This window comes from Rhea americana, unplaced genomic scaffold, assembly GCF_003343005.1.
Source record: "Rhea americana isolate MKP2758 unplaced genomic scaffold, rheAme1 scaffold_62, whole genome shotgun sequence".
NCBI classification, from domain to species: Eukaryota; Metazoa; Chordata; class Aves; order Rheiformes; family Rheidae; genus Rhea; species Rhea americana.
The window spans coordinates 833,096-857,606 of NW_028186779.1; the positions used below are offsets into that span (position 1 = coordinate 833,096).

A 24,511-nucleotide genomic window follows, 5' to 3' on the forward strand; every position below is an offset into this window, starting at 1 on the left:
AAGAAACGTATTAATATCTCTCACTTCATTTTATTGTGCTCTTTGATTGCTGATTTTGTAAGAGTCAAAACTCTACTTCAACTAATTCCTGCTAAAGCTAATGCTTACCCCTCTATCACAGTATTTCTGTACTGCAGACAAATATTGCTAGAAAGAGCGGTTCCACATCAGGTTTCAAAGATCAACATCAGCCAGTTTTGTGTGCAACTGTTCAAATGCAAGGCCTATTATAATTTTGCAAATTTATATTCCATCATTTTGGTTAAACGTGGACACATGGAATAAAGCAATGTGATAAACACTTTATAGAGAAGAGAAAGAAACTAGCAGTAGTATTTCCTCTATTTATCTACATGGAATTGAGTGACAATAGTATTACTCCACAATAACTCCTCTCATTAACAGTTTTATATTATGTTTACACTAGTGTATCACAATTCAAACTTCTGTAATTTTCTACTTTTATTCACGTGACTAGAAAAGTGTTCTTAATACAGATGAACCCATACTATGCATGTGCATGTAACATTTATTAAAAACATCTATTATTTAACAAAAAAGATCATCATACATAAAATAGCAGCTCTTTATAGCAAACTGGGTTGTGCAAATACACTTTACAAAATACAGCTGAGGGTACAGATTGTGGGATGATTAGTACAACTGTAATCTCAGCTCACAAAAACAACCCTGATCAGGAAAGCACTTAAGCACCTATTTAGTCTGAGCACGCTTTCTACTGAAATCAGGAATTAAGTTCTGGCTTAAAGTTAAGAGCTTTATTACAAACCTTTCTAAATGGGATATCAATAAACAATATACTCTCTGCTCTCTAGGTCTATGTATTATGTTCTTTGTGTACTCTGTGTTCTCTAACTACCTTAAGGAGTCTGAGAATATATTTTATATATACATATATATATATATATATATATAATATGTATGTGTATATATAGAGAGATTATATATTGTTATTTTATGCATATGTATATATATAAATTTAACATATGTATTTATAACTTTATATTTTATAGAATGAAATATATATACACACACACATATACATGTGCCTATATCTGCATATTAATTCCAAGATAAGATGACAAGAAATAGCGTATGGGAGTTTGCTTGGCTGTAGTCTAACTTTTTCATGTTTTAATGGGAATTTACTGCTCATGAAAGGTGTCAGATTAAGAACTCTCAGGCTGAAGTTATCTGTGCAGCCACAGACATCTAGTGCATTAGCAGCATTGCAAATTTCCCCTTGAAACACACTTTTGCCCTGAAGCCTATCAAAACTTATATACAGCTAAAGCAGCATGATTTTTTTTTTATTTAGAATTTTTTTCCCCAGTTCCATGAAAAAGAATGGAAAGTGATTTGCACCAAGAGCATACGGAGCCCAATATCAAGTGCCAGAGGGCTCCACATCACATGTACTTGTGCAAGAAATAGCTCTGCATAAGCTTAGCCCTATGCACCTGAGCTGCTGAGTTGAGTTTGGAAGCCAGATGCTTATAGGATATTTGCAGGATATGGTCTTAAATAGTCAGTTGCCCAGGGCAAGTGCATTACCACAYTGTTTCTGTGCAGAGCTCAGTCTCCTCAGTTACCAAGTACCAAGCTCCAGGGAGGACCAGAAGCTAACAGGTAAAACATCTCAGATGTAGAAGTCCAGAAATTTCCTTGGAAGTACAGGGAAACTCACTCCCAGGTAATTAGGCTCACCTTCACGGGGAAGCAAACACCTACTGAGCCAAGAAGCAAACCTGAGACCAGCTTTCACAAACTAAGCCTTCCACGTGCCAGACCTTGCAGGCAAAAGAAGTAATGCTGAAAAATGCCTTAGATTCGCGGGAATTAACACAATCATATCTTTCCTTTGCTAGCACAAAACCCACTACTTTACTCTGTCAAATGCACTTTTTTAGACTATTGAAGAAACTCATTCTGGAGAAACAAATGTCTGCAACCCTCTCCAGTCTACAAGACTTTAAAATTCACATTTTCATGTCACTTTAAAGAGCTCTCCTGATATAAACATTGTCTTRTTTGTTAACAAACAAAGAAAACCAAATAACTAAAACCTTTCAAAAGCCAACAGATAAGCATCAAAACTGATTAACCACAGCTTCGTACATAGCCTTTCATTCACCCAGGGCAAAGCAAATGAAAACTGAGAACGTAAGGCTTTATGTTTGCCTAGCGCTCATGTAGCAGAAACAATATCATGGGGCAAAGCAGTGAAGCAKTAAGATTTTTATTACCTGCAGTACTGTACTACATAAAGGATTTGAATAGGACCATTGCTCCTCGTGCTAGGTATCGTACCAACATGCACACAGTTGTGTGGGCATATTCTTATCGCTTCCATTTGGACTTATGAAGTTAGGCATAGGTGTAGGTGTTTACTGGATCAGAATGTGAATCATTTTTTAAACGTAGAATTAAGAAGAAAACGTTGAACAATTATTAATTCTCACCAGTGGTACAGATGGATTTTGCCTTAAAGTTAGAACTAATATCTGAACTTTCTCAATATTGAGGGATATCTGTGATTCATCTCATTATAGAAACCAAAGCCAACTACAAATTGCAGCCAGAAATGAAAGCCAGCTGCATCACAAAAAGTAGGAGCACAGAACACATTAAAGGTTGATTTRCTTCTTCATTTCAACAGGTACAAATCTGGGCAAGCCTTGGACGCAAGGCAGCATCACAGAATAATTTAGGCTGGAAGGAACCTCTGCAGGTCACCTAGTCCAGGCTCAAAGCAGGTCAAACTGGAACAGGCTSCTCAGGGCCTGAACAGCCACATCCTGGATATCCACACAGCAGAGATTTAACAGCCTCTCTGGGCAACCTGTTCCAGAGTTTCAGCACTCYCATGGTGAAAAAAATCCTAATGAGGTCCTTAGTGGTTCAGCATTCGAAGGGAGCTACCAACAGCTATAGACAGAAAATTCAGTRTGCCCAAAGTGACGAAGAAGTATTTTAACATTATGCAACTTGACAGCTATGTGAATGGGTAAGACCCATGATTTGTAATTCCACATTTTCTAATTTAACAAAAAAGGAGAATAATTTTCCTTAAGGAAAGTCAAATATCTTGATCATCATTAATTTATCTGAGGAGACCACTAGAACTTCTATTTCTAACCATGCCTTTACATTTTCAATTACTTTTTTCTTATCAAATGTAATAACGACTACATTATGCTACATCTTTTTACTCAGTACATTCTAAAAGTTAAATATCAATATCTATCAACAATAAAAGAGCAGGAGTGTCAAGCAGCTGGGTTTTGGTCACATTTGGACCTTATGCTATAAAACAAGCCATATAAGTTTAATCACTTGATGCATTTCTATACGTAGCCTAAGAAGAGGGTTGACTTTTGCACAAGAACAGACCTAGAAGCAGCAAGACGCTAGGAGCCTTAAGGGACTTCTGATCCCCTCAGGCCAGCTCCGTAAATACTCCAGGAACTGGAAGCAGTAGTGCTCTGCAGACTCAGCGCAGCAGCCTGCGTGGGTCTGGCAGCAGCATAGCTGCATTTGCCGGGTGCCACGCAGGAGCTGCAAAGCCTGCCTCTTGGAAAGGTTTCTTAGCTGAGACACAGCACTAACACTAACTACTTTCATTGCTGAGCTGATTAAGCACACAAGSTACTTCTGCGAGCTTGCTTAAGGACCTTACACACTGAGCTCACTGCAGCATGATGACACTCTGCAGTATCTGAAAACTAAGCCAAAAGTAAGAGCTGAAAAGTGGATTTAGATGCCTGGCTTTAGATACTGGTGTTTAAAATTTGACAGTTTAGCACAAGCAGACTCAAACTCCTCAAGTTAAAAACAATAGATTAGAAAATAATTCTTCAGAAGGGAAATGCTCTAGCAGACTATTGTGCGAGCTGCTATAAAAGATGTTATTCCAATGCACTTGCTATTTATGGGCTATAGGAAACCTAGAGGATGCTAGGACACTGTCTGCCATCACATCAAGAGGAATTTACTTTCCTTCTGTGACCTACTCTTTAACAGATAAAACCTCCAGAGATAACATAATACAATTATTTATCATTCTCTCATAAAGACGATGAGTAACATCAGTGAAAAATTGTAACGTTCTGACCTAATCCATTCACAACCTGTTAGCATATCTTTAACATAAATTACTGAGCTTTAAAATTCATGCACCTGTGTTTCTGTTAAAATGAGATAAAACATCTTATTCCTGCATAAAATGTGCATTTTTCATAATTAAACTAAAAGTGTGCCTCGATTGTAAGATGCTGTAGTCATAATTCTATAAGCAAAATGCACAGACTCCTTTAAGTATTCATTTTTGGTCTTCAGAAAAGCCAGAATATTAAACTGGCATGACCATTTATCCTGACTGAGTATCAATCTTGGTATCCCAATATTTAAAACGCCATCAGCTTCTCTACCATTTTAACACAAACATAAAACATTGCTATGAAAGATCTTGGCATAGTTGTATTTTACAATCGTACTCAAATAACCCCAAATGTACTTCTCCGCGTTAAGAATTTACACAATTTCCATTAACTAATTCTAGACAGAGAAGGGAAGGCTAACAAACAGGCTTCTTCAGGAAAGCACTAGTATTTATCCATAAAGTTCTTTTTGTCAGGGTTTCTAAAAATTCATTGACAAAAACTGCCTGAATTTCTAAAGGTTCTTGGAAAGAACCTTTACCTTACCAACATTATTTAGCCTTAGCCTTACCAACACTATTTTTTTTTTCCAGACATAATAGCAGTGACAGTTACACTGGGTCTATAAGACAGTTTAGCTTCACTGCAGCAAAAGAAATATTATTTTCCTGTATCCATACTCTTTTAGTCAGGGGTTCTCAATCTATAGGTTAGCAACACACATTAGGTGCTGAGCCATATTGACTTCAGTGGGAGTTACAACTCTTCATCCACTCAATACAGCCATAAAGGTGATATTGGCTGTTGCAAGTGAATGGAGCAATCTTTATAAAATAAAGGCATGGGAGACAGGGACTCAGAGATATAACAACCTAGTAAGCTAAGGCCTAATGAAATTAAAGAAAGGCACACAGGAGATTCCAGGAGAAAAAAAGACGAGATTTTTCACATGGAAGGAAAGTTGCAATTTAAAGGGAGTATTTCTAGTAATAAAATACCCTGAGAATTAAGAGCAAATACCAAACCAAGCCAGTAAAAGTGATGCTGGCACAGTGCTGGCATGCTGGCCCCCTTGCAGGCATTGCTATGAAGACCGCAAGACACAAGACCAAAAGGTTCCCAGACAGGGTAGGTCAGGGCATCCTTAAATAGAAAACAACAATAAATTCACATAAGTCCCAAAAGACTTCAGACCTTGCAATAAACATTAGTGAAAAATTTGGCACTAATATGTCAAACCCTTTTGTCATGTTTAAGCAGGTTTGCATGGTACCTGGTATTCTAGTAGCAGGCCAGCAAAGGGCAAGTCAGACTATTCTAATCACATTTCACATCTCTGAAATGTTCCCTTAATCGCAGTAGTCATAACATCATATAATCATCTAAAGGAGTTTATTAAACAAATTTAACTACATAGGCAAAACAAAAAAAGCCTAGCAAATTTTTCTATGACACAAGTTTCCGCTCAAGATGTTACAGAGCATTCACAAAAAAAAGGAGAGCAGCAGTAAGTATCAAGCACAAGAATTCTCACGTAATATCCTTCATTAGCAATGTTCTGGTTTAGCATCATGGAAGAAAGTTGGATTTCAGGGGAAGAACAGTGRCAGTTTTTGTAAAGCGAATAATTATTGCATGGCCTAGTAACAAAGTGGGCGTATGCTATAATTTCCTCTCTTTCAGTTTTAGCTGCTCTACACGATAATTTGTATTCCATGACACATGCAGTGAGTGCTTGGTTAGCTAGGAATGCTGCTCTGCAGAGCAGGTGAAGGGAAGTGGGACCGCGATAAGGCTTGCAGATTTGTCCTCTGAATATCCGAAGCAGAATTAGCATTTTAGGCTGAACGGAAACAGGGAGCAGATGGCTCCTGCAGAACTTCGCCTAGGTAGAGCTGCAGATGATTGCCTTGCATATCTATCTAGACCTTAAACACTGCTCTAGGTCTGTCTGATGGTTAATACTTCCAGAGGCACCCAAGAACATTAAACATCTGCAATCTCATACATCTTGGAAAAGTCAATCATCCAGCTCACTTGTGCTTCCCTTCACAACAAATTTTGGCTCGATACCAGGGCAAAACTCTGAAGTGCTGAGAACTGCTTTTTCTGTGCAAGTTAAATCCACTACACTGCCCCAGCCTCCTTCCTTCAATACCAAGGGGAACTATCTCAATGAAGAGACTGCACTTCTCAAATAGTAAGTGCTCCCTCAGTCCCCAGAGAAATGCAAAGTGCATTTTACGCCTAATTTACTGATTTTCTGATTATTTCACCTACAAATGAACAAAATTAATAGCATGAGAAAAGCACACATCTTTAAAGACAGTAGGTAAATAGATAATGTAGATTTCTTTCCAAAGAATCAGTCTTGATAGTGAAAGATCTGTAGTCACTTCATTTTTTCAGTAATAAAAATACTACAAAAGCAGACATTACACATACACATTATGTTCAAATTAAAACCGAACTCATTTGGGGGAAGTATCTTAAAAATCCCCACTGAACTATCAGTGAATTACCAGATCATCATCCCTGGTCTGATTTCAGGACAAACTGGAAATCCTGATACTCAACTCTGGCAGAAAGAGAAAAAAGGGAAAAACAACAACAAAAAACACCTAAAATTCCCACGCCACAGCCAGAAGAACTTTCAATTGAAGAATTAGGTCCAGAGCTAAATCTCTGTTAAAAAAAATAATTAAATCACTTTCACTTATATTTTCACAACTCCACTGATGTCTGATGATGCTGAAAATGCAATCAATTACAGAACACAACTCAGAGGTCGCACGCAGGGTATGTGCGCTAGGCCTTTCCCATCAGTATTTTACTCAAGGTTACAGTAACTATTTCTTCTTCATCCTCCTGACTTTGATATCCCACAGGAATAAAAATAAAAAAAAATAAGAGACTAGCGASAAGCAATCATGACTTCTACTAACATAATCAAATTCCAAAAGACGATACATCTCAATAAGTCTTCAGCTGCATTAAAACTCTCCCAAACCTCCTGCAGGAGAGGCTTAAATCTTAAGAGATGTTCAGCTCTGCCACTAGTGCTTTTATTTCGATGTTTTGAGCCTCAGTGTTCTCGTAAGATCTGAGCATTTTCTTATTATACCTATAGGGTGTATTTGTGTTACGCGGAGCACTCACAACATCGATATGTGGATTAGGAGGGAGGAACAGTATTGTGCGTAGAGTCACATCAGGTGTACGTTCTGTAGGCTAAATGGTGTTGGTACAGACACTAAAAGGAGCATTTACACTGATCCACAGATACATTATGGACATGAAACACCCTGGTAGATTGACATAAACAGGGAAATCTCATGACCTATCAAAATTAAGACCTTTGACTGCAGGAGTGAAGCTAGGAGAGGTGATCAAAGTTCTCTAGTTGCTAGGCATTTTATGGAAAGAGGGCACATCCACTCATCTTATTAAAATTCATCGAAACTGAAAACATCCAAAAGCCCAGAGGGGGTGGGGTCAGAAAATATTTCACAGAAACGGAAAACTTAGTCTAAATTCACCTTCAAAGCACTTTCCCTGGATTGGGCTACCAGACAGCCTTTTGATTACTCACTTACTTCRGAGATGATTACAGAACTTTTTCTACTCCTTGACTAATACATAGAAAAGGTGGTCATTCAACATTTTATGCAGATTATCATAGTTTGCTCTTTCTTAGATGTTTGTTCAGAATTATTTCTCCTTTGCTAACACTAACCCATCAAGCAATCCTTGTATTTCCTTCCATTTCCCACATTTTGTCCTCTGGCTGTGCCATTTCAAACCATAACTGCTTTGTTATTAATTATTGCTGAACTCCGCTGCACTTTATTTCCATCTTTTTTTTTTCCCCCACTTTCTTTAATTTCAAATTTACTGTTGTCAGGACACAGTGACACTTGGGCACGGGAATGATGGGGGAAGCCCATCAGTCAGAGGCCGTACCCTGCCCTTCTTTCGGGCATTATAGTTCTAATAGGTACGAACTCAAAGGGAAATTCCAAATACTTTTATTACACAAGATTAAACGGACAACACGGCATCATCTGACAACAGAAACAAAGCTGTTTTATGGAAGTTCGTAGTAGAGTCAAGCCCCCCAAACTGCTTTTATTACCAGTAGCTCAGGTTTATCCTTTAAAATAACGCTACCTTATCCCAGCTTTGGTTTTAATTGTCTTTCTAGAATAGAATAAAAATTGCAGGATACAAATAACAACAGTATTGCAGCAACCAGCTTGCCAAATACATCCCAATGATTTAGTATTCTGAATACAGGTAGCAGATTTGTGTGGCAACTAACTACACATTTTTGCAAGTGATATCAGTGGCCAAGGAGAGATCAGCTCCTCTCCTCCCCCTGAATTCACCAAATAATTCATTTCTCTATTCATTATTAAGAATATTCTTTCAGGAAAGTTTCTGTATTCTGACATTAAGAGATGATATAAGAATGAAGACTTCCTACAAAGCCCTCAGAAGTGTGCRCCACTTTGGAAACAGTCAGAGCTGCCACTAAATCAGCCAAGTCATATATTGCTTAAAGATTTTCCTGTCAAGGTATTAAGAACATTTTTTTTCTTCAGGCAAACCGTACTGCTTTGTATAGCGTTCCCTCAGCCARCTCTTCCCTAGTCCCTTGAGAGGCATTTGCAGGATATCAACTGTAGTTCTTGAAAAAGCCTATGTCTAAGACAATGTAAACACTAAAGGCTATAAATATTTTTATGCACATTAAGTGGCCTTGAAAGCGAGACTTCTTATATTCACCCAGTTTAAGCACAAGCTTTTGTTTCCACWGATTTTTCTCCTCATTCCTTTTTCCCTTCTTCACTTTTTTCCCCTCCCTCTTTCAGAAATTTATCTAGCACATGGATGAGGCTTTTCCAATAAATCAATAATCCAACAAAAAAAATGACTGCTGTAGTACCCTGCACATTGAGTTTCTATTATACAGATCAAATCATTCACCTTATGGTCTTTATTTGAAGTTCATTTTAATAGTTAAAAAAAAACTCAATAAAAAATACCTGACAAAAATATGAATCTAAAATAGTATGACAGTAAGTTTTCTTGCCGGCTTTTCCAGTACTTTTCTGATGAGACATAATAGCCTATCAATTTACTGTGGTTTCAKGAAGAGCAATAGCATTTTTCTGCAGAACTACAATGAGGATAAGGAGGTTAGATATCTACCATTCTGCTGACGAAAAATGACAGTTACCTGTTTACAATAATCAACAAATGGTTGCTGATTAAAATCAATGAAATTAGCAGCTTATCCATGAAAAGTACGAAAGACAAAACCAAATTTTATTATTTTCTCTAAAATAACACAAAAATCCCTGTAGCATCAATATATWAAGCAAAGCATACATTATAAGACTGTTCCTCAGCATCCACACAGAGAAAAAAAATCTTTTGGAAACATTATGTTTAAAAGAAGAATTTTCAGAACTGTTTTTCTACACATCTCACGTTTACTTTACGCAATTAGTAAAGAAAAGGGAAAAAAAAAAGCAAGAGAACTCATTGTAGAATACCAGCAGCCAAAAAATAATGCCGTCGCACAAGCTGACCATCTTCCATCTGCCCAAATGGGCTTGGCTGACCTGGGGACAGGACTCCCAACAGCAGTTACAACCTGAGTTGTTGCATACTGAGCTGTGCTCTGTTCCTTCRCCAAAAACACAACACTGAAGAGTTGTAAGAGATCTATGATTCCTGAAAACAGTCAATCAACTGAAAATACCACCTAATTACAGCACRCACTCCCATTTTGCACCAGTGACTTACCCAGATGTTTCCATCCTGGTGGTATGGCTTCCAGTTCCTCCCTGTATCGCTGTAGAGCATCCGATACTGGGTGACCCAGTCAGAACTGCTGTATCTGCCTTGCGTTGCGATGGCACTGATCTGCTTCCTGCTCCCAAAATCCACCTGGAGCCACTGATAGTGGTCGCTGTCCGACGGAGACCAACCTCCTGCACCTGCCAAGTAAGAACAGAGGAAAGGTTTGAACCTCAGACCCTCGTCTTGAAGAAACCTCGGTACAAAGGTGATGACTGCTAGAAGGTAGCCCAGCTGAAAGGAGTCCAATTAAAAAAAAAAAATGAATGCATACATGAGAAATAGGATTGTACATTTAAAGGGGGGGGGGGCATCTTTAGGACAGGCTTCAAATGCATTAACGTTGTTGCCTTAATCATTTTATGATATAATTATAATGATTTAATAGGCTGCCCTGCTAACGAATCAATGTCTTTATAATGCCTTAATTAGAGTTTATTACTTTATGCCAAATTATAATTACTCAAGGGTTGACCAATTTGCCATGAAATCCTTTGTTAGAGTCAGCTGGCACAAATCAATAACAATCTTTGGATTTTGTGTGCCTTTTCAACAGCATTTCACATTAAAGAGATAATATAGATTAAAAGGGAGGAAACAATAGCAAGCCCTTCACTTTCCTCTATTTCAGTAGAGTGCATAGCCTGAAAAAAGTTTTCCCAGAAGGACTGAAAAAGGAGCAGGTATTGCAAGACCGGCTCCAGTTTTGATCTGCTTTGGGTACAAGTTGTCACAGAGTACATTGAGAACACTGTTAACGGTATTACTTTCAAGTTAATTTCTATTCCGATATAGAGCGATGACACTTCTGTGAGGCTTATCAGTCATTAGACCACATTCAACTGTTCTTAACAAATAAAGACAATAATGAATAGACAAAGGTACCGTTAAGACATGAATGCAATTTCTTATTTTACTGAAATAAAAAAATATTTAGGGGAAAATTGTAGCTTGGTACCTCACAGCGTTATAAAAATACTAAGCAGATTATTATAATGATGTATGCATCATTATGATGTATTTAACAATGATTTACATTAGGAATAAATGAAATTTCAAAAAATCCCCTCAGTATTGAGAAAAACCAGAGAACCTCCCCCCCCCCCTTTTTTTAATATAGAACATTAAGATGCAGGAAACAAACTTTACAAAGACTTATCATGATTACAAGACTTTTTTTTTTTTKGGTTGTTCTTCTATGATGGATCCAAACAGACAGTCAAGCATGCTGTGAATTTATGACAACTGTGTGTTTTCTATTTTGCCCATAGCCTTAAACTGATGTCACAAACCTAGCGTGATTTCCAAGCAATAAACTCTTTGCTATACCGTGTCTTATCTACTCCAATCATTAGGCGGCAGCATTGCCTCAGCCTAAGAAAATTCTAAAAATTCATCTGCTACAGGTGATAGGAAATTTAAATGTTGTGATATCAACAGGATCATTTTGTGTCATAGGTGTTGCCTTTCATTGGAAATAACATGTAGCATTCACCTTATGACATCTATTTTGGCAACAATTTTTAAGGTTTACGGTAGGTGAACTGTCCCTGCACTACAGGTAATTACATCCAGCAATGTTAGGAGAATTAATTAGGAGTATGGAGTAACATTTAAACCGTTATTAAAAGCATTCACAGGAAAAAGCATTCCCACACACTCACAAGTTCAAACTTGACCTACTTTTGCAAAGAATAGCAATAGGTCATTTAAAAATAGAAAATACGGAAAAGAGCTCCTTAAGTCTACGGTGCGCAGAGACTGGAGGATTTATATCCACATATTTGTGGTACCAGCAGTGAAGTCCCTTTTTCTGCTAAAGAGCTCCTTCCAGTTGGCCTGTCTTAGACTGGTGGCACACGAGTGACGAGGAGGTGCTCCTATCTCAAAGCCATTTCTGGAAGAGAGCCCCCTTCGTGGGTCCAGCACAAGTAAGGCTCGATAACATCAGCGTTCAAAAGTTACTGGGAATTGCAGAACTGACTACATCCGTCACTGAAACGCCCTTCGGCAATGCAATTGCTCAGAAAGGATATCCACTGGAACTGGAACATAGCTAAAATAGATCTTGTTTCATACACTTTTTATATGTGTGATAAACAGCAGATTTTGTTATGCACATTTATAAGAAAAAAGTATAGTTATAATTAAACTGTAATAACATAATTTCTTCTTTTAGTATGTTTATGCTACCGATGCCAGAATTTGSCCTTTGGAACTGATAAACATACTCAGGCTTTGTAAAATGCTGTTGGGCTTTGGAAAGCAATTGAAMAGTTTGGAAAAACAGGAACTAAGATTAATTTTCCCATTTTTGGTAATCTGAGAAGAGATGGTAAATATTCTCCATGCCACATCTGACAAAAGGTGAACGTGGTTACGTGATCATCACACCTAAGATATCAAATGGAAGCACGGGAGCAGGACAAATTRTCTTATAATCCATTATATTAATAAGTGAGAAACAAGACTTTTAGTCAGTGTTGCAAAGAGGAGCAGAAGATCCTATTCCGTTGGCTTCTTGACCTAATTCTCTACCTCAGTWCCACATTTGCCTTCCTGCAATAAATACATAAAAGTTGTCTCAGCAGAAAAGCAAAGAGAAAAGCCAGAAGAAYGAAGGATGAACGCATTCAATTCTAGCTAAATGTGCTTAGCAGATCAGCATGGAAAGGGACTGGTGACCAGCCTGAAGGGGAGGGCAGGTGTCAGACGTTTGCCAGAAACACACTGCGGGAATCGATAGAAAAAGTTTCCTCTTACTGTTTGATTCATCAAGCAGTGTAATTTGGGGGAGCTGATTACTCGTGCAACTTTTATTGATTCAAAGATTAACAAAGACCCTTCTTCTTTTAACACGTACGCACTCTGGAATAACCCAGAAGAAAGTTGGATTATATAAATTTTCAGCCCTGTGAGATCCTTGCAGAAGCCCTGAATTCATCAAAGGATTTTAAGCACATTTACGTCCCCATTCAGCAAACAAGCAAAATAAGATTCACGCTAAGCAGGTACCAACATCTCTCACCCTTAGAAACCAGTACGCACCTACAGCTCAGCATATTGTTAAATGCTTTGTTGAATGAAGATAGTTTCTTCATTGCAATCACTTCATATTGGAAAGGCCATAGAGGAGTAACTAAAACCAAGATGCTTAACATATTCTCCCTTCCTACAGGGGTGGCAAATTTGGAAAATCAAAACAGATTTTCTCTATACAGCAGTATGTTAGAAATGTACTTGCTTTTATAGCTTGTGTATTATGGCAGAATAATGAATTACTTTAAGGAACAGGCAAAATAGCCAACATTTTCATACTTTGCAGTGAGCACTGCTTTCTAGTGAAGTCGCAATAGTAAATGAAACCTGCCGAATACATGTTATTCAGAGTTTTATTCTTCACACCTTGCTGGAAATCATTTTTAATGGTTACTAGTTATATTCTTCATTTTATGATACACATTCTTTTTTTTTTTTTTTTTTTTTTTTTTTTTGGCAGAAAAAGACACTGAATGCATGTTTTTTAAGATGTGCTAATAAGGAACTTCATGTACTTCTTTTAGTGTAAATTGCCACAAAGTACATCCCACGCTATGAAATCAATCTGAATTACAAATGATTAGAAAGATATCAGAACTATGAAGAAACTAAAAGACATGAGACATGCATATAATGTAGTTTACTTTCATTTAAGACATAATGAGCATATATGGGGTTTTTGGTAGCAAAACTGACATAAGTAAAGTTGCAGAGAGTATCTCCTTCCTACTTTTATTTTTATTCTAGTCTAGAATTGGATGTGATTAAATGCATTCACCCACTCAGTGGCTAAAATAACTAACTCAGTGATATTAAGAGTCATTCAATACTTATTTGTACTGGACTCTATACCACAAATACAGCAACCGACTTCAACTTGAGAAAGAACGACTATATGCAACTCTGACAATAAATAAGAGAACTATAAGAACTGTAAGTTCAGCAATAGTAAAAGTCAACATCAAATCTAGTGGCCCTTATATCTTTCCACATCCAAGAAACTTGCCTATACAGGAAAAAACTCTAAAAATCTGAAGCAGCAAAATTGGCCAGAGCATGCCAGTGATGAAAGGAGACAGTTATGAAAGATTTTGTTAAGCCTTACTTTCAAAACAAGCTGCAGGAAGTCATTTGATCTCTTCCTACTGCAGAYTGACCAAACAATGTGCACCAAGATGAGTCTATCCTTGAAAAAAAAAAATACTGAAGCTACACAGAGATGCATAGAACTATATTTGGAATGCTAAGGATTTAGAACTTGAAATCCTTTCATGATTTTTCCGAAAGTGGAGAAAATTGCTTAAAAAAGAATTCACAAAAAGACAATTTTAACATCATTACAACACAACTTGAAATTCCTATTTTTTTTAATTAAGAAAGCCTAAATGGCTTTCATATTTTTATTGGATTTTTTTCTACAGATTCACTGTGTGCGACTGAAAATGACATGAAAAACCACCTCTCTCTAAATATATAGTTCTAAGAATAAGTTAACATGAGTGTATTTTTGCAAAATGTCATGACTAACACTATATATAACTTTCTCATTTAATTAATTATGCATTTCAAATTCCTATTCAAAATTGAGAGGTACTTCCCATTTACAGCATACTAAGAAAGTCTACATGATGAGTTGGCCTTGCCTTCCCACAATTCCCCCAGATAAATTTCAGTAATATCAAAACTGAGGTAGTCTTACAGATCTTAGATTTTCTTCTGAACTACCATACGCTTCTGAGCTCCAGATCTATGAGACACACAGTGATGATTTCTGAAACTCTCATTCTGATCCATTTTGGTTAGAAACCTTCTTTCTTGTAATGTTTTGGCACCTTCATCTTCATTCTTAGTTGAAATAAGAAAGATTAATTCCCACTAACAGAATCAATTCTTGTTTTAGTCACACTTGATTATTCCCTACTTCAAATCACAAAATAAAACACCAGTACTGCAGTAAGCCTAGTCTTCTACTCTTTCTCAAATCAGCAATAAAAGGCTTCAAAGAAATGAATGAAAGAAGGAACAGACCCTTACCCAGAAATTACATCAGAAAACAAACAATGAACAACTACACAGAAGATTTGAATTYGTGGTAGTCATAAGTCAAGGGTTTACTTCTCTAATCTCAGAAAGGAAACCAAGGATATATCTTTTTAATAACTATGTATACATACCTAGAAAAAGCCTTAGAGTTGGATTCTGCTTATTTTTATGGGAAAAACACAAATCAATTTTTCAATGAGCAATAACACTTTCTAGGTCACTGCAACAGCATAAAATCAATATTGTTTGATACCTCTCTATTTTCCAAGACATTGCTTGTCATGCCTCTACATAAGAGATAAACCAAGACAAAGACGAAAACTTTGAAATCTTGAAATCATTCGTTGACTGCTCTTCAGAGAAAATACAGGCAGTCATTTGCTACAGTACCCTAGACAGCTTTAATATTAAAGACCTGAACTTCTGAAATGCATAAACCTGCATTGCTGGCATAGGTTATATTTAAGTAGGATTTTGGAAACATGCACATCAGTAGTAGCTTCCATTTCTGGCTTGTCTTTTCATGTTTATCCATAACATTGCAGACACTGGTGTGTATAAAGATGAAAAAAATTTACACATTTAACTTCATACACAGCAAACAGCATCTCAGCAGTGAGTGGGCCTAGTCACACTGAGAAAAGTTATGCACGTATCAAAGTCTAAGATGACTAAACACCTTAAATTTCATGCTGTTTGCAGCAAGATCCTTGTTAGAGGCCTCTACCTAATACAAGGTAAAAGAGAGGCAACCCTTACACAGAGCTCTTCTGCTAATGGAAAAATTYATTTCTTGATACTAGCACAGAAGAACATTCATGATTTCCTTACTAAAAATAACATAAACTGTTACATTTCTTGTATCCATCTGCTCTCCTAGGTAAACTGAGATTTTTAATCCAATCCCTAGCTTAAGGGTAGGGACTTGCTTCGCATATTTGAGAAGTTCTTCCTTCTAGCAGGTGACAAGAGCGATGCAATTACAGACAAAGCCATGGACAAAGCTGATGGTGGTCTAATTATGAACATTTTTCTCCAGAAGAAGCAAAGGTTGATACCGAGAAGGCAGGAAATATTGAGACAACAGCAGCATGATTACAGTCACCCTCCTCTATTTTAAATGATCTATGTTTATCTTGTAAAAGTTAAATATCAAGAAAAAGAAAGATGACGACAGAAATGACAACCAAATATTTTCCTCTCCAGAAATCATTATTAGAAGCCTACCCAAAATTAGGCCACATTTTTAGTAAACATCAAATTAGATCCAAACTTTGGTCTAACTCGCCAAGAGCAACTTTCCAAAGGTGCAGCAAGAGCTGGGCTCAAGCAAGCCTTAAAGCTCTAAGTTCCCTATAAAATTCATGAACTTCATTTTGCAGGRATAACAGAAGATGGGACAGGCCGATATTCGTACTCCAAATTTAGTTGCTTCAATGGAAGACTAAAGTTGTAAGTCTACAGGGTGGTCAGTATTACCGTCAGCCTYGACTTCCAAAAGGCTGAGGCAGCATGCCAGCCTTTCCTATTAGTAGTCAACAGGAATATTCCTACTGATTTCTAGTAGCACTTATCAGTGTCTTCCCWTGACATAGCCTACACTCCCTGATAAAGTATACTTTCCATTTTCCTAAATTACATAAAACATAAACAYATATATATATATAGCTTAGGTTCYGGGGCAGCGTGAGAGGAGGAGAGAACAAAAGAAAGKATAAGCGCTTTGTTATTCTAGCAAATATTTTTAGATATTGGTAGACTAATTTAAAAAACTTCTCATCCACCAAGAAAAAAAAGTAGGTAATGGGAAAAAAGAATACTAAATTATATTTCTTAAAATTGATTCATTTTAATTCAAAAAGTTGAAAGTTAAGAGTGAAAATAACCCAAGGGATAACATTAGTTATTTGGATACAGTCTACATAGATCTTTTTTTAAAAGAAAATTAAAATCACTATATTATTTTTTGAAATCCCAACAGGTCTTTCTTACAGTAAATGCAATTAAAATAAATCCCCTGATATAGTGTCTGCTTCTTAATACCCACTGATTCCCAATATATCTTAACTGAGCACAAACTCTGTAAGAGGGAATGAGTGACCAACCTGCCCTAAGAAACAGTGGTTATATCTAACAATAAAAACATTGCAAAAAAAAGATGTCATTCACAGCCATTGAACTCAAAACAGGGGGAAAAAAAATCCTAAGCCTGAGTAGTCTCATATCCAGAATCTGCTGTTGGGGAACAAATACTTAGCAGCTTTGGTTATTTTAATGAACACATCACTTTAAACTATGCCTTTCCCATCTGTTCTGCTTTCTAATTACATATGCAAAAAGCAGTTCATTCACAACTGCATCCTAATGGAATCTTAAAACTTGGAAGAGATTTAAATACTCTGCGCACATCATCTGTATTCAAGGCATCAAGCAGCTGCTTCTCCACGAGGTGTTTTCTTGTTTTCAGATAGAAAGTTGAGGCAAAGCAATGGATCACTGCACCCTGGCATGCAAACCACTTGCATACAAAATAACCACAGTGGCATAGAGGACACAAGAGAGGAAGTACAGACGACGTCCTCTCCTCGCATCTGCTTTTCAAGAGCAAGRGCACAAGTCTTCCATCGCATGCTTACGCACTGCAGCACTGGCGGCTGCCTAACACCTCCAGTCATACCTCTCGCAAGAGCTACCACACCTGTATCTAACGGAGAGCAGACATTGCTGCCCRTTAGACATAGCACTGACGTGGAGCAAACTAGCCCCGGTTTAGCAGATTCTTATCCAAGATTTTACTGAGGGTCAGATCATCGGCTAGCGAACAGCGAAGGTTTATYGACTTTGATGGAACCACGTTCACAGCACTTTGTCGCTATCAGGAGATAYCGCAGCTGTTACGAGGAACTACCCAACGTGGGCCACGGTAACGGGCAGAACACACTGTGGTTTGCATCTGGATTCCAGTCGCAGACAAATTTATTACGGTATTTCTTCACCCAATTCATACTAATTTCAACTGGAGTAAGATGCCTAAACACTTCAGTCGCCTAAGCAGTCTGATTCCTGTCAGTGCAGCAGCCCACAAAGTGATGAAAGGCAAAGTCAAATTTCTGCAAGTTAAATTATGATATTCTGACCCATCTTGGTAATTTTTTCCCCCTCAAATGACTGTACATCCACCACAACTAAATGTCGTAATTCAGTCTTAGACAACTCACTCTGTGACAAGYGATAAAAAAAATACCAAACCTGAGCCTCAGCGTCTGGCAGAGACCTGCTGAGCAAGATCCTGTAGCGAATAAAGTTTCTCCTGCTGAGTTTTTGGTGTACATCAGTATTCCAGTAATAATATCAGTATTCCAGCAAACAAGGCTGTCTTGAAACGCTCGCTGTTAACAATAGCAAAGAAAAGCTGCACAATTGCTTTATTACATTATCTTGTCACTATTTGATTTTTGTTACTCCAAGCGTCTTCGTCTCCGTTTCCCCCAGCCAGCTCTTCTCGTATCAGCGACYGCTCCCTCGCGCTGCTCTGCTCATCGCGCCCAGCGCTCCGAAAGGCTCCGAGCCCAGCGAGCACCGAAAACGACCCGGCCTTGCTCGGGCCCTTAACCACAGCACTTCTGAAGCCCAGATCCCTCGGCGATTGCCAGCGAAGAATCAACTTTGCCTGCTGCTACCAATACCCGTAACACTCGCTCCGGCCCCGAATCACGGCAGAACCCAAGCGACGTTCGCTTTTCTTACCTCTTTTTCACTTTGTACATTTTGATCGGTTTTATTTTACTCTTCTTCTTCTAGACTCTGCGARAAAACAATACTCAAAAGCATGCTCACGTTGAAGATTTCCCCTCAGTTTTCCTACTCAGTTTAAACCAACTTTTCCTCTGTATAAACATGTTTTCCATCTGCTCAGAATTTCAGTCCTGAATCTCAATCTTTTAAGTATTTCACAGAATCCGGTTCCAACCTAAATCATGATTATTTCTTAAAATTCAGAATTGCTAACAAAGCAGTCTGAAATATTTTTTCAGACAACCTCATTCCCTCCTTCTCAAGTACTACAGAGTGCTAAAATCACAAGGACAGATTTTGATAACTTCCCACAGGAAATGCAAATGAAGCCAATAAATTCTCGTAAAGCATTTTCGCTTTTCTGAAACAAAACTAACTGGCAGAGGGGAGCACGGATGTCATCTTTACTGCAAGTTTCCGAATACTAAAAAAAAACCCCACTGCCTGCATCCTTTCTGTATACAAATAAGCTATAAAATTAACAGCTAGAGGGAGCTACATTATTTTCTTATTTGTGCCATCATTGCACTACCACTGGTGCAGCTATATAGACAGCAGGGCTGCAGAACAGACTGAGCTTTTTCCTTACCTGCACCATCGATCAGTTAATAGTWRGAAATATTTTTGAGATGTAACTCGCTAGTGATACTCCAARTATTCTKATGTTTTCAGTATCATGTAAGTTACCAATATTGTTTAATTTACATTAATAAGTGTGTTTCCTGCACCTGTTTTTCTTCTAACAGGCAGAAGCACAGTATTSTGAATTGCAAGCTGAGTCTTGAAATCAAGTATACAGCTGATTTTTGCAGTTTCTCTGCCTTTAGCAAAGCTCACTAAATAACTTCTTTGCCCAGATGCCTATCCTTTCTCCATTAGGAAAATATATTATGCTCTTAAATTACTCGACTGTATCCATGATGATGATTAAAGCTCATATTATGGTTTCTATTTTGCTAATAGCAAAGTACTTACTAATACCATATGTATAGTTGCAACAAAAAGGGTAGAACAATTTTATTCTAATTTACAAAATATGTTCATTTCAAGATAGGACTACACCACTGCAAAACATGACGTTATAGGGCAATGATTTGCCCGAGGTCTATAGAAAACTTCTAATAGATACTGACTATTCTCTCAGGAGTTTATCCTCTTTAGGGCCAAAACATCACAACATACACAAAATTATCACATGGGAATTATGTGGGGATAAGGCCTGCAGAAAAAGTTAAAACACATAACACTAATAAAAATAACAGTACTCTTAATAATATCAGATGTTAACTAATCTAACACATTAGAGCTAGCTAGAGAATGAAATCCTACTAGGACTTTGGTTAAAATGAGTTAATGAGAATGCAAAGTTCAAGCAGCACAGAGTTTAAAAACATCGATTATAATATATTTTTTWAAAAAAGTCTTGTAACAAACTTCAAGGTAACTTCCACTTGCCGAGCACACATGGAAGCGTGGAATGGTATTGCAGCTCAAGAGAGAATGCCCGGGGACATTCATGCAACTGTATGACAGCTTTTCCGTACYGTTCGTGCTCCCTCAGTTCACTTTTACCCGCTATCACAGGAAGCTGGTCCTTATCTTCTGCCTTCAGCTACGCTGACACCGTTCTTATTGAAGACTGCAGCCGGAACAGTGGGAGCATTCCTTATGGTATRAGCTTCTAAAGCACAAACCTCCTTTGCAAAAATACTATAAAAACTGAATCCTGTGATTATTGCACTATAAAAAGATCTTCAAYAGGCAAAAAACACACAGCTTAAGAATGGAAAGTGTGATATACTAATTGTGTGTGTTACGGTCAGGATATCACTTTAAACACAGGTCTTTTTTTGAAAGAATGAAGGAGGGAAAAATATCTGCTGTTAATCCTGAGTCTTAAGGAATCTTACGGCAAAGTCTTACCCTCTGACTTAGCAATGCTAAGGTAGCCTGACCTGATTATTTGGGGGGTAAGGTTTCTACACCATCTTTACTTACAGACTTCAAGTCCTCTGTCACACCTCTTGTGGCACAACTTGTGTTTGTGCCACAGTCAATATCTTAGCAGGAGCGTTACCTTCCTACTCTTAATATTAAAACCCTCAAATGCAGAGTGACAGCAATCAGTTGCCACTGATTTTCCTCAACCTTCATAGCATTTTCACGTTCTAAGTCTGTGCATTGTCATGCAGCATGGAAAGTCATCTAAAACGTGGTACAAGCTACTGTTTTAACATCCCTGGAGCTACAGTCATAGGCTGAAGGATTACATCTAGTAAGAATGTGTTACACTCCATCATGCCAGCTCCACAGTGACAAGTTTCTCCAACACTGAAGCTGCAGGTTTTTAAAGCGGCAAGCCTCAGGAACCAAGCAACTACATGATCTCCATCTCCATCCAATATCTCCACATTTATCCAAGTGCTCTAAAAAGCACAGCAATGCTTATTACACATTTTTCAATCAAGCTGATGAATTTCAGCATAACCTTGCTGAACTCCTGCCTAGGATTAAAAAAAAACAAACAAAAAAACAAAACAAAACACACAGATAACTGCCAACTAAATGCTTGATCCTAAAGCTACCGAAGTGAAAAGACCTCTTTCCATTAGCAGGGTATGGATTAAGCCGTGGAATACATTGACAGGTTCCATTCCTACCTACCACCAAAACTACTGCACGCTACACCAAATTTAGCAACGCCCTCACCACAGCCACCAGCTTACTACCGGCATAAAGTCTTTTTAAATTTTTCTTGCTGATATTTTTATTGTACGGTCCCGCTTCCCTTTAGCCGTGGATATCTGTTTCYGGAATGTGAGGTCCTGGAAACAGCTGTGACGTAGAGTCCCACTACTGGTATTTGATGGAAATACTGATTTACAAAGCAATAAATACAAACAGCCCCTAAAAGATCTGTCTTCTCCCATGTAAAAGGGCTCTTACCTTGGGAACAAACTTTGTGAGAAAGCCAAAGTATGTGAGCTCCTGCTCCCAAAGCAAAGAGGAGCTGAGCTGGCTCTTTGTACCTGCAGCACAAGGGGAAGCATCTTCACACAGTCTTTTACAGTATTTAGACATTATTCTACCATTAAACTGAGTTTCTGAACACTTCCAGGGATTCTAAAAGACTGTAGCAAGCACATGACTAATGAATAAACTGAAAAGTTGCATGACAAAAATCTTTTKTTGTTGTTGTTTTTGCTGTTGTTTTCTTTTTCCCAGTATAGTGGATAACTGTTATGAAATGTTAACTTTATCTTTAGGTTTTCCCTTCAAAAAACAGGTTTTTCTTCCAAAGAAATGCTTAGATAAGGGAGCCAAACCTCACTGCACAGGTTCATCCATCTGCTTAGTAAAGGAAAACTTAATGATCAATTCTATGTTCTAGAAGCATATTCTATTCTTTCAAACAGAGATAGTTTAAGAGTATCATTCCTCTAGGAATAAAAAAAGAAATAAAATGCAGACATGGTACATTAGCTTAATAAAACACAAGGAACACATTTATGAACTCTGGCCTGAGGGTCCCTTTAGGAATAAAAACAAATACGTTGCAGCTCTATTTTTTTTTAACATATTTTTTCTTTCCTAGCAGTATCCTAACAACATTATCCAGAGGAGAACGTGCATCATATTCCTTCAGTTTGAAGCAGACAGTGGTATCAGATGACAACTACTTTGTAAAGCTCTTCCTAATTTCTTAAAAGCTGTTTACCATATCATTTCAATAGCCACTGTATGTCAGTGCAGCTCCATTAAAACAGATCTGCATTCACGGTCAGGTAGGAACCTACCTTATATTTTCCATGTAAATTATAGTAAGAGAGACAAAACYTCTCCTTTAAATATTAAGTCAAAAGCAGAAAGGGACCTATGTGCTGAGCTTGCCTGCAAAATATATGGAATTTAGGGTCCCAATTAGTTTCCACACATTTACAAACAAGGCTGTTTGTCTCCTCTTTCTAACTTTCATATTGCATTTTACAATTAAATTAGTATCTATTAATTTTGTCAAAACAGCTCAAAATGTCTTGAACACCTAAACAAGTGCCTAATTTTTGTTTATTTGTGGGGAATAGGGAGGGGAAGCATGCTTCAGATACTGCTTGCCAGAATGTTGAGTACGCTCATTATTTAAAATTCTGCATATATTTACCAACACTTTGATCAATACCAAAACTCCAGGCATATCTTTTCAAATTAAGTTTTTCTAGACCTTACATGCTCATAGGCATTCAAGAATTGTCAGCTGGACTATTACTGCTGATAGTCATTACACTGCTGATAGTCATTACACTGCAGTTTCAATTGTCACCTGTAATAGCAGTCCACACTGAATTTCTAACATTAACATTATATTTTAAATTAATGCTATCAGCTCCTGTTGAGACACCATTACACCACTCAAGCTCTTTCTCAGTATTCCATGTCACAAGACACTATGTTATTGCTTGTTTAATACACAAGGAAGAAGCAGGGAGAACAGTTAGTAGGTAGTGAAGGACTTCTGCAAAATGTTAATAAGGGCCTTCCAGTATTATGAATAATTAATATCTAAATTAATATCTATATTTAATTGGAMGATTTTTAAACTAAAACAGTTAATTTGTATGTATTACAGATAATAAAATACATGATTAAATTAATTCCTGTAATCGGACCTTGACAGACAGCTGAAATCCCACAACGCTGTTCATTATTCTGATCAGCAGCATCCTGTTCTTTAGCTGTAATCTTTAGACCTTTTTAAGGTTCTCAGGGCAAAYATACAAGATAAAAGCCATGATTACAGCCTTCGATTTCCTTGCTTGCAAAGTACAGTCAGTTTCTGAAATGGTGAGCACTTCTATAGCTAGACTTCTAAGTGTGCTGTATGAGTTGCGTTAGACTACGCAGAAGATAAATTCTTGCAATTACACGGCCAGTCAAAAGCACGTGCAACAGTCTGCACACACAAAGCAGGARCAGCTATCAGTAATGCACTAAACCAAGAGCGCACTCTCCACCTCCTGTTCTCTGAAAGAAAGGGGAGAAGCTCTTTTCAGGTAACTTGAAAATGACACAGCTTAGCAGTTCTAGGAAAGCAAGAGCACTGGAGTTGCTATCTCTATCAAGCAAGAAACTTGTCCGCAGTTGCTGCTTTCCAGTCCCAGTGCTACTCTTCAACGAGCTCTGAATCTCTGTCCGTATTGTAAATCAACTGCTTTCGGGCACTCTGTCTTCTTTCTTTCTCACAGTTAACTTCTGCCGTCCCTTTCGACTCCCTTCCTGGCCTTAGTAGAGCAGTCTGAGGAGCCCAAAACCCTCRCCCATGCAATTGGATGGGCCCATGGATTTCCCCAGAGCATTGCAACTCCAGCCTCAGGCAGGGGCACCAGATAAAAGAGAACAAGCTAAGCGCACAGCAAGAGTGGTGGCAGACCTAGCGAGCCAGTAACCTAGCAGCTTTGCTCAAAGGGTGGCCTGGGCCATGTGTTTATGGCAAGGTGCCTAGACCTCGGAAGAGGCAGCTATAGAAAAAGCATCCTAGGCAAGGGTTCATCCTAAGTCAGTCTARCAGGAACCTTGAAGCTGGAGCATTT

At 37.9% G+C, this 24,511-nt stretch overlaps 1 protein-coding gene across 2 annotated transcripts in view; it reads right to left on the bottom strand.

The window, feature by feature from the left end:
* The window catches only part of CNTNAP2 (contactin associated protein 2), a 1,098,090-nt gene that overhangs the window by 720,413 nt on the left and 353,166 nt on the right, over nucleotides 1–24,511 (bottom strand). For both annotated transcript variants that reach the window (XM_085320206.1, XM_085320205.1), the window contains exon 3: nucleotides 9,996–10,189. In XM_085320206.1, the coding sequence (XP_085176332.1) occupies nucleotides 9,996–10,189 (194 nt within the window). The remainder of the gene's footprint in view (nucleotides 1–9,995; nucleotides 10,190–24,511) is intronic.